Consider the following 17,701-nt stretch of genomic DNA (forward strand, 5'->3'; position numbering starts at 1 on the left):
CAAAAATTTTCCAGTTTTAAACTGTCCAACTTTGGTGAGCGGTGTAGCCTCTTTTTCCTATTTGTAGTGGAGATGAGTGGTACCCGGTGGGGTCTTCTGCTGTTGTAGCCCATCCACCTTAAGGTTGTGCGTGTTGTTGCTTCACAAATGCTTTGCTGCATACCTCGGTTGTAACAAGTGGTTATTTCAGGCAAAGTTGCTCTTCTATCAGCTTGAATCAGTCGGCCCATTCTCCTCTGACCTCTAGAACAGGTGCTCCTAATAATCCTTTAGGTGAGTGTATGTGATGCTATACTCAGTGGATTTTGGTTGCTAAAGTACAGTATGAGAGACAAAATTAGAAGTTCATTAGTTTTCGTGATTTTTTTCATATACGCAGTTTTCATCTATGTGTAATTCTACATACTGGCCTTGCCAACAAGCCGTCTTAATAGACTTTTCCTAATCATCATTTCCAATGAAAGACATTATAGACATTTCAAAGAAGCTCATCTAATTACGTTTGAAGATGAATCATTCGGACTGCTCTTGCGCTTTTCACTACAGCTTGATCTCTAATAATACATGGCTGGGTTGGATATTGTTAGATATTGCATTAACATTTCTTCTGTTCAGATAGTGCTCTCAGGCGTTTCATTTTTAAGTTTTTCCATTATTGATGCCAAACCCATGTTCTGATATCAGACATCTGAGGGCACGTCCTCTCGCAGAACCTGCCCAAGGCACAAACCTGAACTGTTACCAGGGTGGAGAGGTGGCATCTCCCCACAGGGACATATGCCACGCATAACAATTTTAAGGTGTCTGGCAGGGCACTGCATGCTACTTACTTCAGAAATAAAATGTATGAATATTTAGTATCCGATGAGTAGCAGCGGAAAAAAAATGAACAGGTTGTAGCAAAAAAGGGGACTCAAAGATCCCAGCGTACAGATTTTCACCGCACGCCTGTTTTGAACACACCCACTTCCCAGTATGCGACAGAAAGACGGCAAAAGGGAGAGAGAGTCATTATATATTCAGGTGTAAATCCCTTCCCTAGGCTTGTTAATCCTATTGTGTTAATTGATTGATGGTTTGATGAATTAATGTCAGGGGTAAGTATTTGGCTGACGTGTTATTTTAGAGGGGAAAGCAGACTTAAACACAGCGTGCCCAACCTGATCTCACGGGAAAACCTGTTTTACAAGGTGGTGATTATGTGTGAATTTGCAAAATGTAGATTGTACAAAAATGTATTATTATTAAGCTTCACTCCTAACTCCTACCTAAAAATTGCTGGATTTTTGCAGCGTTGGGTCAAAAATGGACCATGAATGTTTTTATTAGACCCAACAATACAATTTTTTTTAACTTTATTGTGAATACACAATAAAGAAAGAAAAAAACACATGAACATTGTCCTGAGACTGGGCTTTATACATTATATAATATACAAACAGAAACATATACAATTTAAGGCATAGGCTAATGTCCTAGTCAATAACTGGATCCCATCTTCTTTCAAAAGCTGGGTTTTTTAATTGCACTTGTGCTGTCAACTGTTCCATTAAATAAACTTGTCTTATCTTTTGTGTCCATTGCGCAACGGTAGGTGGCTCAGGCTTTAACCAACAGATTGTTATCATTTTCAACAATACAACTTTGGTTGAAACAACCCAGCATAGATGAACTCATTCCCCGTCAGCTTTTTTTTTAAGTTGCCCGTCAGCATTTTTTTTGTCATTTTCACAAAAGTTTTACAAAATGCCTTACAGGAATTGTTTCTTCTATAATTATATAAACATACAAATATATAAAATGAAAGAACAGACCCTCTGCTTTCAAACAAACAAAATGGGAAAAAAGGTTTCATCTTCAGTTGTTCTCTTTTTATAACTTCTTAAATATGGATAGGTTTCTTCAAAAATACAAAATTTTGAGCAAAAAGCTGAAGTAATTGCATTTTTGTAAAAAAAATATTTTTAGAGTTCAGATTTAGAATGACGATCAAAACATACACGTACTTTAAAATTTGTAAAATTAGTTTTTGGTTTAGTTTTTTATAAATAGGCTTTATGCCCAGCTGCACAACTTCCTGAACTTCAGCCAGCTCCTTGTTTCCTGTCCGCCATTATTGGACAAACTGATTAATCCAGGTGTACCTGACCTCAGTAGTCACAAACAAACTGATTAATCCAGGTGTGCCTGACCTCAGTAGTCACAACAACAATAATCAGACACACTTGGATTGGTCAGTTTGTCCAATAATGGCAGACAGGAAACAAGGAGCTGGCTGAAGTTCAGGATTTAGTGCAGCTGGGCATAAAGTCTTTTGGGTGAGATCGCCGTCTAATTGTGGAATTACAAATTACCATAAAAACTCGTCAGGAAAGCATTGTTGGCAGAGAAATATTTTCTCTTAATTAACGCGAGATAACGCGTCAGTGTCAGGAAAACAGTTAAATTGGGTTGGGTTTGTCACTTTTTAACCAAAATAACAATAAAAATCATTTTGCTTGTCATTAGGTCGAAAGAAGATTATACTTATTAGTAATCTCGTCGATTAAGAGAAAACGCTTCCCTGCCAATGACGCTTTTCTTGATGAGTTTTTACGGAAATCTATATTTTCGCTATTATCCACTAGGTGGCGCCCTTAAATAATAAATTGAATAATAAAAACTCGGTGGATGTTTTGATCATTGTTCTGAATCTAATCGCTTACAAAAATTCTTTATAAAAATGCAATTATCTCAGCTTTTTGCTCAAAATTTGGTATTTTTTAAGGAAACCACCCATGTTTGAGAGGTGATAAAAAGAGAACAAATAAATATATGATGAAATTTTTTTTGTTTGAAAGGGAGGGTCTGTTCTTTTATTTGACATGTTGTATGCTTATGTATTAATAGAAGAACATTTTCTGAAAGGCATTAAACTTTTGTGAAAATCTTAAAAAATGCTGGTGCTGGCAGCCAGGGACGGATTGGCAATCTGTGCGTTCTGGAAAAGTCCACAACGAGCGTTCAACATAGGGCCGTCGCCCTGCTGTTGGCAAAAAAGTCTAATAATGGCGAATCGTTTCGTGACGTTTTATTTATTGTTTTCTCATTTGTTTTCTGTTTTTTAAACCATTTTCTCTTGGGTTTAGGGTTAGATGTCACATTTGTTTAAGCAGGTTATTTAATATACAAGTTTCTCTAGGTTTTTATCTATATTTAAGCCATGGTCACTTGGAGTTGGGGTTAGAGTTGGGGTTTGGGTTAGGATGTCATTTTTATATAACAAAAAGTTGTTCTAACCCTAAACCCAAGCGAAAATGGTAAAAAAAAAAAACAGAAAACAAAAGAGAAAACAAAAAATAAAACGTCACGAAACGATTCGCCATATAAGTGAATGGGAAGGACTGGTGTATCATATGCACGCAAAATCGGAATTTGGCGTATCTATTGCACGATAATCACACTGCGTGTCATTTGTACGCTTTTTGGTGAGAATGGGTTGGTTAGAGAGAGACGTGATGTGAGTGTGTGCACGTGTGGGAGAGAGAGAGAGGCGCGGGCGCGATTGAACAGTGGAAACGTAAAAACAATACATACTCCGTCATTTTGTTCATATGGGACACACACACACCAAAGCAAAAAATATTTATCCAACCACATGTGGGTGGACATTCATCGTATACATTTATCGGCAGCTTTTTTTAAATGCTGGCGAGTAAAGAGTTAAACATAAGAATCAGATTGTACAAATTCATGTGATTTAACCACTTTTTTTAAATAGCTACAAAGTGCCATATGATTGTGTTGGTGTGTCAGGTTTAATTAATGTGTGCACATATTTTTATTTGGAAATTAAGTAAATTAAAAAGACTAAAGCTTATTATTCATTATTTGTACTTGCATTTTGTGTGTATTTTTGTCTCCTGCAACATTTTTTTTTTTAATAAACAGAGTGAAACAAATAATATTCCCAATTAATTTCCTAATAGGTTTTATTTTTATTTGATCAACTTTAATTTATTGTTTATTTTAGAATATACAGCAAATATCACAGTTAATTACTAAATAAGTAGTGAATACATTTGCATTAAAGGGAGTTTATTAGTGCGTACCCAAATAAATAATTTATCAGTCATTCACATTTGATGTTCATGGAGTTGTTGGAGAAAGCTGGAGAGCAACAATAATAATATATAAGGCCATGTGCAATATTTAGCTAGCACTACACAGCTGTTAATAAGGCTTAACGTTTGGAGATTTAAGTGTCTGTGTGTGTCGTGTCTTTACTTTTGCCGCAGTGGAGTATTGGGACTTTGAAGGTAATGTGAAAGAACAGGTGTAACTATGTTTTTTAAAGAACTGTCTTAAACAAAGCTTGAAACTTGAAAATTTCTTTCCACTTAGCAAACTGAAGTGACTCATCTTTGAGACTCTAAACATATTTGCATCTTAATGTTTTAAATATGCGAGACGGGCGTATACATAAACACATTGACTTCTTGCTTTGCTTTGAAAGCTCACAGACAAAAAAGACATCTTTTCAGAAAAACGCTGGTTTCCATCGAAACCATGTTCCTTCCGGAGTGATTACGGAGTGATTTTATTTTTTAAAGTGCATTTCTCATGATGCCTTCCTTTTAAATCATTAAAGGTCATTTTCAACACGGGAAAAATCACATGAAATAACCAGACCAGATCGTTCAGTCGCTCAGCGCATCTTCTGTCAATTATGTAAAAAAGTCTTGATCGTCTCGTTTACAACATCTTTTTGTATGTTTGTGTGCATGCATCCCTCTTGTCTTTGTTAGCGCGGCGGTCTTTTTAACGCTTGTCTTTTTCCTGTCAGCCTGTTAAATGTTCTGTCATCAAAGCGTGTCACTTTAACCGTTACCCCACACACATACATTTCTCTTCGCTACTCCTCTGGGTCGCCCTGTTGAATGTCATCACGATGCTGTTTTGACACCACAGTAGACCTGATGCATATTTATATCGTTTCGAAGTCGGTAACTGCCATTGGCTTCGTTTCCCGACACCAGCGCGCGCTACTTATAGGGCATTACCCGCGCTACAGGCACGCAGTTGATATTTCTAAGGTCGCCTTTTTGAATTGCACACCGAGGACCTGATTTATAAACCGACGTGAAGTAAACAGCATCTAAGATGAGAAGCGGTAACCCAGAAAATGTTACCTGGGTAACTATATGTAGGTCACCAGGGAAACGGTGCATATGTCAAGAATCGGTGCAACAAGTGTGGGCATCCTTTCTTATGCATGCGCACATCTGTTAGTTTCTCTCTAAGGATGAGATAAACCCATCTTTCACACCTGCCTTACAGAGGAGAGAAATTAATCACCCCGTCTATTCGTCTCTGTCCATCCTCGCACACACTAAACATTCTGTCCTTCAGCTGAGGGGGGCATCACCTGCCTTTAAGCATCACGGGAAATCTCACGGGGGCTGAGGTGGGATTGAAAAGATTTGTTTGGAATACTTAATATGACTGCGGGACAGTTTGCAAACACACACACACACACTTGTCTCTTTCAAGCAGATGTGTAAATAGCTATGCGAATCGATCTGCGTGTTGCCACGTACCGCTCATTTTTCATCCCTCTGGGTGTTTGTGTCCGGCCATGTGTGTTGTGTATGTGCGTGTTTGTGTTTGATTGATGCCTCCCGAGGTTGGCGAGTTAGTCATGCAACTAATTAATGGATTAGCATGTGGACCGAAGGCTGGACGGGTGTATATACGCTCACGCGGGCGCAAAGTAACACGTTTAAAGCTGTATGCTGAATATAATAAGAGATGAAGAGGCGCAGTGTATGTCACTATAACAAGCTTTCGTAGCGTCAAGCTTTCTCTTTTAAAGTTCTGCATATGGCAGGCAACTGAATAACCCACCGAAGATTTACTGTACACAGTGTGTGCATGTGTGTGTGATAAAGTCTGTTGTAAATAGACTGTGTCGTATCTGATAAGCTCAATGAATAGAGGGCCATAAAACAGAGCAATGAATCCAGCCACAAATTTATAGACCCACACACACACACTCACATACACACATACGTTGTCCCTGTTTGATTCTTTTTCTGTTTATTTACTCTCCTGAGCTCCGGATTGTTTTTCAATAAGGGATCTGCCTATAATTGGAGCGCCCGTGTTTTTTGATAAGACAAGGACAAACGGCAGTAACGGTAAAGGAAGGAAAAACAAGAAAAGGAGGGAGGAGAGACGGAGGACAACGAATAAAAGAGAAGGCAGATGTAAATCAACTAGCAGGGATGTCCCGCTATAAAGTTTTACTGTGGGGTAAAGGACAGGAGCAGGGCCTCCAAAAGCCTCCAAGGGCCCGACGCCAGCAACGCAAGCACACAAGAAGGAGCGCATACGCGTATGATGCAACAAGCAGGTGGGCAGGCGACACATCAGCCCTATATACAGTACAGTACAACCGAGGCAGACCTTATCAGCGGCAAAGTGGAGTGGGAGAATATCCTCAAGGCTTCACAGCATGAGTCACAGCGGCCAAGGTAGAATCAAAGACCATCGCTGAGGCATTGCCGCATGAGTCACGCAGCAGATGTGGCGCCGAAAACTATCGCAGCAGCTCTGCGTTGGGATTCGCAGCAGATGTTTCTTTGTTTAGCAGTTTTCCTCAAGTCGCTAATATGCCAGAGCAGCAAGTGTGAAATTTTTGTGGTGCGCGCAGTTCAGTGGTGTCAATCAATCTGAAAATAATTAAACGTAATTTTTTATATCAAAGCGAATTTACATGAACAAAAAAAATCAGAAGCTCTCCCACGAGGTTCCGTATTTGAAGGGTGTGTTGTATGTTTGTACGCGTACGTGCGTGTGTGTGTGATTGTGTGTTTTATGATCTGTGAACAAGACCAGCTGGTAAGGGTAAACAAAGATGAAAGCTCAGTTAAAACCAGCAGTGCGCCCTTGAAAAGTCTCCCTGTTGAGTCTGACTGAGAGGAAGAGATCATGTAAAATGATGTATTTTATTTAATTTACAATGGTGTATTGACGTTTTCTATCGTGATTGTAGGGAAGGGCAGGACGACCGAAAATGAAGACTCTGAGAGGAGGTTAAAGGGACATTCCACTTTTTTTGAAAATATGCTCATTTTCCAGCTCCCCTAGAGTTAAACATTTGATTCTTACCGTTTTGGAATCACTTTTAGCATAGCTTAGCATAATCCATTGAATCGGATTAGACCATTAGCATTGCGCTAAAAATAACCAAAGTTTTGATATTTTTCCTACAGTATTTAAAACTTGACTCTTCTATAGTTACATCGTGTACAAAGACTGACGGAAATTAAAAGTTGTGATTTTCTAGGCAGATATGGTTAGGAACTATACTCTCATTCTGGCGTAATAATCAAGGACTTTGCTGATGTAACATGGCTGCACAGGCGTATTGATATTACGCACTGCCCGAAAATAGTCCAATGCCATTGAAAGTAACCAAGGGGACTATTTTCAGGCAGTGCGCAATATCACTACGCCTGCGGCAGCCATGTTACAGCTGCAAAGTCATTGATTATTATTACGCCAGTTTGAAAGTATAGTTCCTAGCCATATCTGACTAGAAAATCGCAGCTTTTAATTTTCTGTCGGTCTTAGTAGACAATATAACTACAATATAACTACAGATTCAATGGATTGTGCTAAGCTATGCTAAAAGTGCTAGCGCCAGACACCGGAGATCAGCTGAATGGATTTCAAAACGGTAAGAATCAAATGTTTAACTCTAGGGGAGCTGGAAAATGAACATATTTTCAAAAAAAATGTATATTGGTGATATTGGTAACAAAACCACTATTTCAAAAATCACCATTAGTAGGCTACTTGTGGTAATAATACCCTTCGTATTACAAATGTTGCATTGAAATTTTCATGGAACCACACGTCATTACTAGTTAGATTCAGATATCAGCAACGGACATTTGCCTACAAAATTTACCTGTGGGTGTTAAAAGCTATCCTTTATGAGCACTCTCCAACAGTTTATTAATAGAATTGGAGTACTGTCATTATTTGTCACTTTATTAGATTTCAGTATCATAAGTATCTCACAGTAAATTATTTGGGCCCTAATGTCCATTGGGTTGCAATTCAAAAAATGATTTTCTAAAAATTCTTAAATAAAGATGTATTTTCTTTATAAGCAAAATGACCTAGGAAAATAAGTCTAGTTTTTAGACGAAAAATATAAAATTTAAGTGAATTTGTGCTTAAAACAAGCAAAAAAAAAAAAAAACTGCCAATGGAATAAGAAAAATGTTTTTGAAGTGTTTATGAAAAAAGTTAACTTTTTCTTATTCCATTGGTAGATTAAGTTTTAAGCACTAATTTAATTAAAGTTTATATTTTTGTCTAAAAACTAGACTTGTTTTCCTAGGTCATTTTGCACATCAAGAAAATAAATCTTAATTTAAGAATTTTTTAGATATTTTTACTGAAAACAAGACAAATATACTAAGTAAGAAAGTCATTTTTTGCAGTGTGCATGAAAGGCGTTGCGAACAGCAAATAAAACTGCTATTTATATATGAGACATGTATTTATTACACAGACAAACAAACCTTAAGGTCTTTATTCAGAAACCAACAGTGGCATCTCCTATTTAAGATAACAAATGGCAAGTCTAAAACCAACTGACATATTACTTAAAAATACATGGCTGAATCTTGGGAATAAGTCATAGATTTGGGATTTAAATGGGAGTGTCATTTGCAAACACACAATCCATCCTGTGGCACGTAAAGTGAAGCGAGGGATGTTTGTCAGATTTTGCCTCGGATCTATCGGGCAAGTGTCATAATAAGGTCTCTTCTTTGACAGATGAAGATTTGAGGATGTATCGGCGGTAGTGGAGGGTGTCATGTATCCGAGGAGACGGCTGTGGGCAAGACGGAGCTGTACATTTCCATAAGTGAAACAGATTGATTTTCCTAAAGTAATTTCGAAGTAAGAGGGATATTTAATAACGGTTTCATGGCTATAAGGTTTCCACCCTTTCCCTCTCTCGCTTTACACACACAGATGTGCACATTAACTTGCATCATTTTTTTGATAAGTTGATTCTGTCTTAGTTTTCGTCTCTGCATTGAGAGAGCAATGCACACTGAGAAATAGAGAGACACAGATAGGAAGAAGAGGTAGAAATCACTTCGAGTTATTATTCTGACATCTTCAGTGCAATCAGTGTCATGTGCGCATTTAAATGTGTGTGTGTGTGTGTGTGTGTGTGTGTGTGTCTGTGTTTGTATGCATTTTTCTTTCAGTCAAAGGTTTTTGCACTGGATTATGAGGGCCAAGCTCTGTTGCCATGGAGACCAGCCAGGTTAATGGTCCTTTACTGTGTGTGTTCACGTGTGTGTGTGTGTGTGTGTGTGTGTGTGTGTGTGTGTGTGTGTGTGTGTGTGTGTGTGTCTGTTTGATCTCAGTTTATTTGCCTATGCTGTGGTTTTACCATTTTTTTTTGTGTGTGTGTGTGTGTGTGTGTGTGTATCTGTGTGTTTTGCAGCAGTTTTAGTGTTACTGTGTACTGTATGTGTTTCTGGAATGCTTTTATACACACACACACACACATTCTGGTTTCCATGTTTTGTGGGGACATTCCATAGACTTAATGCATTTTATACTGTACAAACTGTATATTCAATTCCCCTTACCTACCCCATTCCCTAACCCCAACCATCACAGAAACCCTTCTACTACACATTTTCAAGAAACATCATTCTGTTTGATTTATAAGCCTGTTTCCTCATGGGGACATCAAAATGTCCCCACGAGGTCACAAAAACACTGGTATTCCTATCTTTGTGGGGACAATTGGTCCCCACAACGTGATAATTACCAGGTACACACACACACACACACACACACACACACACACACACACACACACACACACACACACACACATTAACATATTAAATGTTACTACTATAACCTCAGTGCTATAATCATTTTTATTTATAGACGGTTTCAGCAGCAGCAACATAAACAAATGGCTTCTGAGGACTAAACGCAACTTCCGGTAGACTTCCACATAGAATCAATAGTCCTTTTACAGTAGTTTATTTCTGATAACAAGGGAAATAAATGACGAGTAAATGACCTTTGTTCATATGTTACATTTAATGCATATCAACTACTACACTCAGCTAACATTATTGTGTAAAATTGATGTACACAATGTTAACTTCTAAGCTACAGGTCTTTCTTTTTCTTGCCTGGCTGCCAAACCTCTCCGCACAATTGTGATCCATGCTTACCAAACATTTTATTTTGAACAAGGAATTTGTTTCAAAGATCAGCTTAGCCACTAGCCAGATCGATAAATAAATACAGACCACAAGTTCACTTCGGTTCAGGCGCGTAACCGCGACAATGCATGCGCATCAGATGAAACTGTCTATACATAGACTGTATGTCTATTGAAACACACACATTAAAGAGCACCAATTATTCGATTCACGGTTTTACATTTCCTTTGGTGTGTAGGTGTGTATAAGTACATGTTAACGATATGCAAAAGGTACATACCTCAAAGTAAACAAAGATGCGAGTTATCGTCTCCAATGTAAATGTATTTTTTGGACTACAAACACACGGATTGTAAGCAACATAGGGTTCCCACAGGTCCTTGAAATCCTTGAAAGTTTGTGAATCTGGGGGAAAAAATTCTTCTGGAAAGTTTTTGAAAATATACATACTTAGATACAGGTCATTGAAAGTGCTTGAATCTATTTTATACAAGAAGTTTTCTGGGGGAAAAATCCATAATTATTCCCTGTTTAGTGTAGGATAATATCATAAAAACACGTGCTAAGCTGTTCACTTTAAATGCTTGTATCTTCTATATGCGAATGTTGATTCATACCAAAATGCTTTTTTGCATAGTTCTGTTTGACACATGAAAACGTCTTGTGTTACGTATGTAACTGTTGTTCCCTGAGAAGGGAACGAGGCGCTGCGTCTCCCTTGCCATACTTCCTACGTCCCTGTAACGCCGTCTTTGGCAATATTTCAGATAGCGATATACTCCCTGGCTCCCACGTCACACTGTCTTTGTTGAATTTGATATACACATTTAGATGCACTTACACCTAGAGGCACAAACTGTCACTGCAGTGATGCAATGCGAGTTCCCTCGAAAGGGTACTGCAACAATGTATCTTAAAAGGTAACACAATGTAACCTTGCTGTCACTTAAAATCTGTCCCCACATTAAGGCCTTGAAATTGAGGGTATTGGACCTGGAAAGTCCTTAAAACGTCCTTGCATTTAAAGGTAATTAAGGTGTGGAAACCCTAGCAACAGTTTACATTCTAGGATTGGTGATGTAGACAAGACCGACATTATCATAATTTCTCCCTCTTCAGACTCACAGCCTGTAAGTTAAATCCTGTTAGCACTGCATTGTGCGCAAATCTTTCAAACATGATAAGGAGTGTCACATTTCCTGCTGACGTCAGAGGAATTCAGACCAATCACAACGTACAGATTAGCTGGCCAATCAGGGACACAGAGCTTTTTAAATCCGTGCGTTTCAGGAATAGAGTAAAATCTGGAGCTACAAAAATGTCATTGGCATGTGGAAAATAATGTTTTTTTAAACCATAAACAACGCAAACACATTGTATTATACCAAATACACAAAATTACATTGTTTTTTAGCAATGAAATAGGTGCTCTTTAATAGTAATAGTACTTAGGAGTCATTTTTGTACTCAACATATGAGAGGAGTCATCTGGTTTTCAAGTACCACCAACATATCACTGCTATTATAATGAGGTCATTTTTTCATTCATAACCAGTGTATGTTCTTAACTGGAAAGTAGTTTTAAAAAGCAAATTCCTACTGTGTCTATTTTACTCTATATTATAATGTTGCAATTGTAATGTGTATTATATTCATATGTTGACCGTGAAGCCGACTGCAATTATTTAAATGGTCTGCTAGAGGCTGGCTCCAAAAGGGAGTGAATTCCATAGACCCCCCATGTTAAAATGCCCAACTTTACAGCAGAAATAAATATGTTTACAGCCTGGTACAAAAAGTGTTTTGGTCTATATAATTTGCCCTTCATAACAAATGTGAGGGGGGTGAATTTTTTTATAACTCATCCGTTTAAATTATATTAAGCCTTAAAGTTTTGCATAATTAAAGAGCGTGGGCTAGGGCTGCACAATTTATAGTTTCAGCATCGCCAGTGGTAAACTATACAAAAAAGCAAGGCAGAAGTAAAATTTTTCTTAAACTGAGCTCTTATGAGTCATCGGGTGAATTTATCCAGTATTTCTCACATCGCAATATACAACGCAGAAAACCAAAACATTGCAGTGTTAGTTTCCCCCCATTTTTGTGCAAGCCTAGGGTGGGCATTTGAGTGACAGTTGAACTGTCAGTACTGTCACTGCTGTTTCAGCAACCATGTACCTCAGCTCCACCCATGTCCCGCATCATTTATTTTTATTTTTTGAGTATGTGGTGAAGCGCTGACAAGATGTCGACGGCAGGCTCCGCCAAGTATTGTCTTTAAAAAAGCTTTTCACAAACCTATGGGTGACGTTAGCGGTATCAGACACAAATTCTGACTAGAATTGAGTATGACTACGTCAGGCTAGATAGTTCACCCAAAAATGAAAATTCCGTCATCATTTACTCGTCCTCATGTTGTTCTAAACCTGTATAAAATTTCTTAATTCTGATGAACACAAAAGAAGACATTTTGATGATAAACACACAGCATATAGTGTCCATTGACTTCCATAGTAGGAATAAAATAATATGATGGAATTTAATGGAATATTTAATTAAATATTTTGGAAGTATTGTGATAAATGATGAAGAAAATATTTTGATAAATGTAAGCACACAGTTGACGGTACTCATTAAATTCCATCATATTATTTATTCCTACTATGGAAGTCAATGGTCACTTCATGCTGTGTGTTTACCATAATTTCTCAAAATATCTTCTTTTGTGTTCATCAGAAAAAAAGAAATTCAAACATGTTTAAAACAAGCGTGTCGCACAAGCCCTGAAAAGTGAAGCCAAAACGTCTCGCTCGCCCCTCAGTGACTGGTCCCAGTATAGGTCATAAACCCCACCTCCCCATGTTATGGGACTTGAGACCAACTAAACATTTTATTTACACTTCAATTATCTTTTTTCCGAAGCTAGTTTCTGTCATTTACTGTAGTTTTTATCACGCTGATGTAAATTCAAGTGTTTGTTTTTAAAATAAGTTTGTTTTTAGGTAGTTATTTAATGCTATAAAAACGGTGGTGTCACGTTATGATTGACAGCTGTGATATCATGTGATATGCGCATTCTGCAAGGGCGGGGCCTTCATTTCGTGGCTTTACTTCCTGCTCACTACTGTGCAGGACTGGTCTCAAAATCGCTACTGCGCAGACTCAAGACCCAAGATGTCAGCGCCGTATCGGGATACTGGCGGCTTCACTTTTCACCAATGGAAAAGTGCGAACAAGCGTCCTCCATCTTTTTTTTACAGTCTATGGTTTAAAACAACATGAGGATGAGTAAATGATGACAGAATTTCAATTTTTGGGTGAACTATCCCTTTAAGTTAATCTTTACATAACATTGAAAAAAGAATATATTTTGGTTATTAGTCGTATTTCCATATTGCTTTAGGCTATATAAAAAATTTACAGATGTAGAAAGAAAGACATACTTTAGATAGATAGACGGTGTGTATTTGTGTGTCTGCATGGAAAAATTCTCAGTGTTTTATTCGCTGCTGGATCGATGAGTGATGGTGCTTTGATTACATTACCTTCAGAGGTCTATTCCCATTCAAACCATTGTGCATTTACACTGTCTAAAACATCATACATTCTCATAGATCAGAGACAGCATAATTTAATCAGCAAACCCAATCTAAATCAATGCTGTTCGCTCTCAACTCCGCAGTCAAGTGAAATACAATGTATTTCTAAGTGCATTAGATAATATGGAAGTGAATTTAGGAAGAGAGATATTTTTGCAGGCTTTTGTTTTCTTTTCGCACTGCATGTGGGGCTTCCTAAAAGATCTTTGCCAAGCTTTTGGCGACCATCGAAACAACGGCATTTTTCATCACGGTGTTCCATTTAAAAGTGTAAAATAGTTTTTTAAAGAGTGTTAATTTGAGTGTATTTTATCTGGTTTCCGAGGTGATGAAGAGAGCAAAGCAGTAATGCAATTCCAGATCTTTAAGAGAGAGCTTTCCTAATTGAATTTGTCCGACTGCTCTCTTTGTGTCTGCTTCCATTCACCGAGATTAAAATTTAGGGCTTTGTGTGGGCACGTGTGGGTATTTGTGTGCATGCGTTCTCCATCTCCAAATACAAAGTGTTCTTCGCAGATTAGGAAGTCATTTTGGCTTTCAGAATAGATTAGATGAAAGGCATAAAGTGAAGGAAGAGAGAGTCGATGAAAATAATATAATCTCTTCTTCATTCAAACAGATAACCTCGATCAGGGCTTAATGGAATTAGTAGGAAAGGATCGGGCGCTTTTGTACGCGTGTGTGCATCGTCCTTTTTTCTCCAGCAGTGAGTGTAGCTGTAGGTGTGAGCCTGTAAGCTTCATTTTAAATGAGAGAGAGGAGAAAATGATAGAAAAGCAGCGTGTGTGCAAGCGCTGGAAGATCAGATGGAGTTTCTGTGATCTTGCAGTGTCTCAGTGGGGTTCAATCCAGATGCTATTGAAGGCTTTTACAGTCCATTCAGCTTGTCGTAGTTAAAGTAAAAGCTTTAAGCGTAAACTAGAACACGGTGTTGATTTGCAAAAATAAAGACACCCCTGAATACATAGTGTATGTAGAACAATGGTTTAATGACACTTTGACAATGTGGATCTAATTATAAAGTACAGACTTAAAGTGAGATGTTAGCAAAGGATCTCTTGGCTTTGACAAGAAAATAGCAGGTTGTTAAAGAAACAGAGGAAAAGGGTTTTACAAAGGATCTGTTTCTCTTTCAGGAAATTGACGCATTGAAGACCGTCATTAAATATTATAATGAAATCTATTTTTCACCTTGAAATCTCTTTTTCTCTCCATTAAGATCTCCCTTCCAGCCCCGTGGCCCAGTTCACTTTCCGACCTCTGCCCCCTCCTCCTCCTCCGCCCCACGCGTGCACCTGTGCCCGGCCTGCACCGGCTCCCCTTCCAGAGGTGGTGCAGAGGAGCACGTTACCTGCCCGATGCCAGCCGATAGACTCCGGAAATAAAGCTGGTCAGGATGACAACGGGCAGACCTGGGCACTGAACAGCAACATACCACTAGAGACCAGGTGAGATAGAGACACATTACACACACGGGTGATTCTCACGAAGTTAGACTTATGAGGTGTCATGAAACATTTGATCAAAAAAAGAAGCATACAGTTACAAACATCTCTTCATGTACTATTTTGCACCAAAACCAATTTTGTTGTATTTTTCACATTTAAGGGGAAAATTGTCATCACCGCAACGTGTCCATGACTGGATTTGGGTTCTTTGACATGGAAATATTTATAATTAAAAAATCTAAAAAATAAAAAGCTTCAGTGCATGTTATACTATAAACATTTACAGTAAAGAAACATGTGGTATTTGGTGATCATTAGTAAATGTAGAGAAAATAATAAGGAATATAAATGTGTCCAAGACCAATTTTCTCATCCTCCGCAAAATTTTCAATCATTGTTTAAGCCCTCAAGGAACTAACATTTAAAAAAAAATGTTGGAAGGGACATAATTGACTGTGACACTTAAGATGGCTAGGTAAACAATTCTTATTTTTTTCTCTCCAGATAATAGTTACAATTTTGTTTGTCATAGTACCAAGACAACTTTTTAGTTCTCATTACCGAAACATTTTTGATAATGATAATCTAAAAAATGTAAATAGTTCTATAGGAAATATTTTTTAATCCTCTAAAATAACGGTTATAGTAAGTTCAGACCTTAATCTTATATGTTCAAAAAAAAAAATGTTTTCAGAATCAGGTTTATTTCACTATGTAGTTATAGCCTGAACTCTGGCTGTAACAACTGATGAGTTGGCTAATTTTTATGAATTCGTCCGAAGTGAACTGTACAAAAATATAAGATTATCATAACAAAGCCAATAACGAAGCCCCACCCCTAACCCCACATTACAGGGATAAAAACAAATTGTACATGAATGTACAAAAGTGGTCGTATGAATTATTACGAATGATTCACCTCGTAAAATATGTACAAATTGCCATGAGATTGGTATTTATTGTTTTTATACCAGTGTAATTATTTTAGGGTTATACATTTAACCCTTTCTCATAACGGGGGAAGTTATTCGATTTTAGTAAAACATGATTTCTGTTGAAGACCATTAAAAATGTCATACTTACAAGTTGGTACAACTTTGCTCCCAAAATATAGTTAAGAAGGTACAGTACACACACACATGCACGCACGCACGCACACACACACTTTTCTCTATTATAGTAAGGACTTTGCTTTTACTATGACAATATTGTTTTCATTCTGGGCAATTTATATTTTCAAGTCAAAGTCTAGAACTATTAAATAGTGGAAAACTTACTGTTTGTGTGTTTGTGAAAAACAAACAATATGCATGACTTAGGGATGGTGATGATGATGAAGGGTTGACCTACTCTTCTGAAAGAGAGGAATGGAATAGTAAATAAATAATGAAGGATTGACAGGTCTGCTTGGTTGGTGGAAATCAAACTGTCTGCTGGAGGTGATTGTCTTAAACACATACAAACACCAAAGCTATTGGTAAAAATGAAAGCTGCATGTGTGCATAAATGAGTGCACATGTATGTGTGTATTGCCTTTTCTGTAGATCTCACGCAGGGTGAAATTGATGGAAGCGGTCAAGGGGTTATTTACTCTTTAACAAAATTACAAGAACAAAGCACCCAGCAAAGACCTGCGCAAACGCTGATAGCTGTCACATACACGGAGAGATGTTAATTATGTTATTAATTATAAAATTGATATTGCACAAGTGTTTTTTGGGACCGTATCATATTTAAAAGCCAAATGGCTCCAAACAAAACCGATCAGCTGATTTCAAGCACTCTGAACTAGATTGAGCACTGCGGGACCTTTACTAAACTTAACACAAGCAGCAGGCAGCAATGGAGTGTTAGTGCTAGTGGCTATTAGAGGGATGCTTGGGTAATTTACACCTTATGTATTTTTCCATCAGCTTTTAGTCCTGTTTTTCAAACATCAATTTCTGCTATTTTAAAAAGAATAAAGTGTGTAAAAGCAGCCGACCACTTGCTTGCGGAGTTTAAATGGTCACTTATCTTGGTTCGTATGAGTGAATGTCACCCGTTCAGATGTTGTTTTGAGATTTAGGGGTTAAAGAAAAGCAGATTAACCAATTTTTTAGAGTGCTTTGAAAATCCAGCCAACCGCCTGAGGTAAGTTCCCAGGTTAAAGGGTTGATTCCGGTCAGTTTTGAAAACAGTGGTTGGGGATGAACGCGGGATGACATTGGCGTTGCATTGGGAACGTGTCATTGTCATGGTGATGTCTATACCTGCTGACATGTTGCTCTCTCCCAAATGAACTTTCTCAATTAAATCTGGATCAATAGAGCAACATTAATGCACAGAGGAGAATCACTTCATCAGCATATCATTCTGGACACTCGCAGATTCAGCTGCCATGCAC

The 17,701-nt window shown here is 37.8% G+C and overlaps 1 protein-coding gene across 3 annotated transcripts in view; it reads left to right on the forward strand.

The window, feature by feature from the left end:
- The window catches only part of tenm1 (teneurin transmembrane protein 1), a 392,082-nt gene that overhangs the window by 237,518 nt on the left and 136,863 nt on the right, over window positions 1-17,701 (forward strand). For all 3 annotated transcript variants that reach the window (XM_055198820.2, XM_055198822.2, XM_055198819.2), the window contains one exon: window positions 15,087-15,315. In XM_055198820.2, the coding sequence (XP_055054795.2) occupies window positions 15,087-15,315 (229 nt within the window). The remainder of the gene's footprint in view (window positions 1-15,086; window positions 15,316-17,701) is intronic.

Source organism: Misgurnus anguillicaudatus, chromosome 22, assembly GCF_027580225.2.
Source record: "Misgurnus anguillicaudatus chromosome 22, ASM2758022v2, whole genome shotgun sequence".
NCBI lineage: Eukaryota > Metazoa > Chordata > Actinopteri > Cypriniformes > Cobitidae > Misgurnus > Misgurnus anguillicaudatus.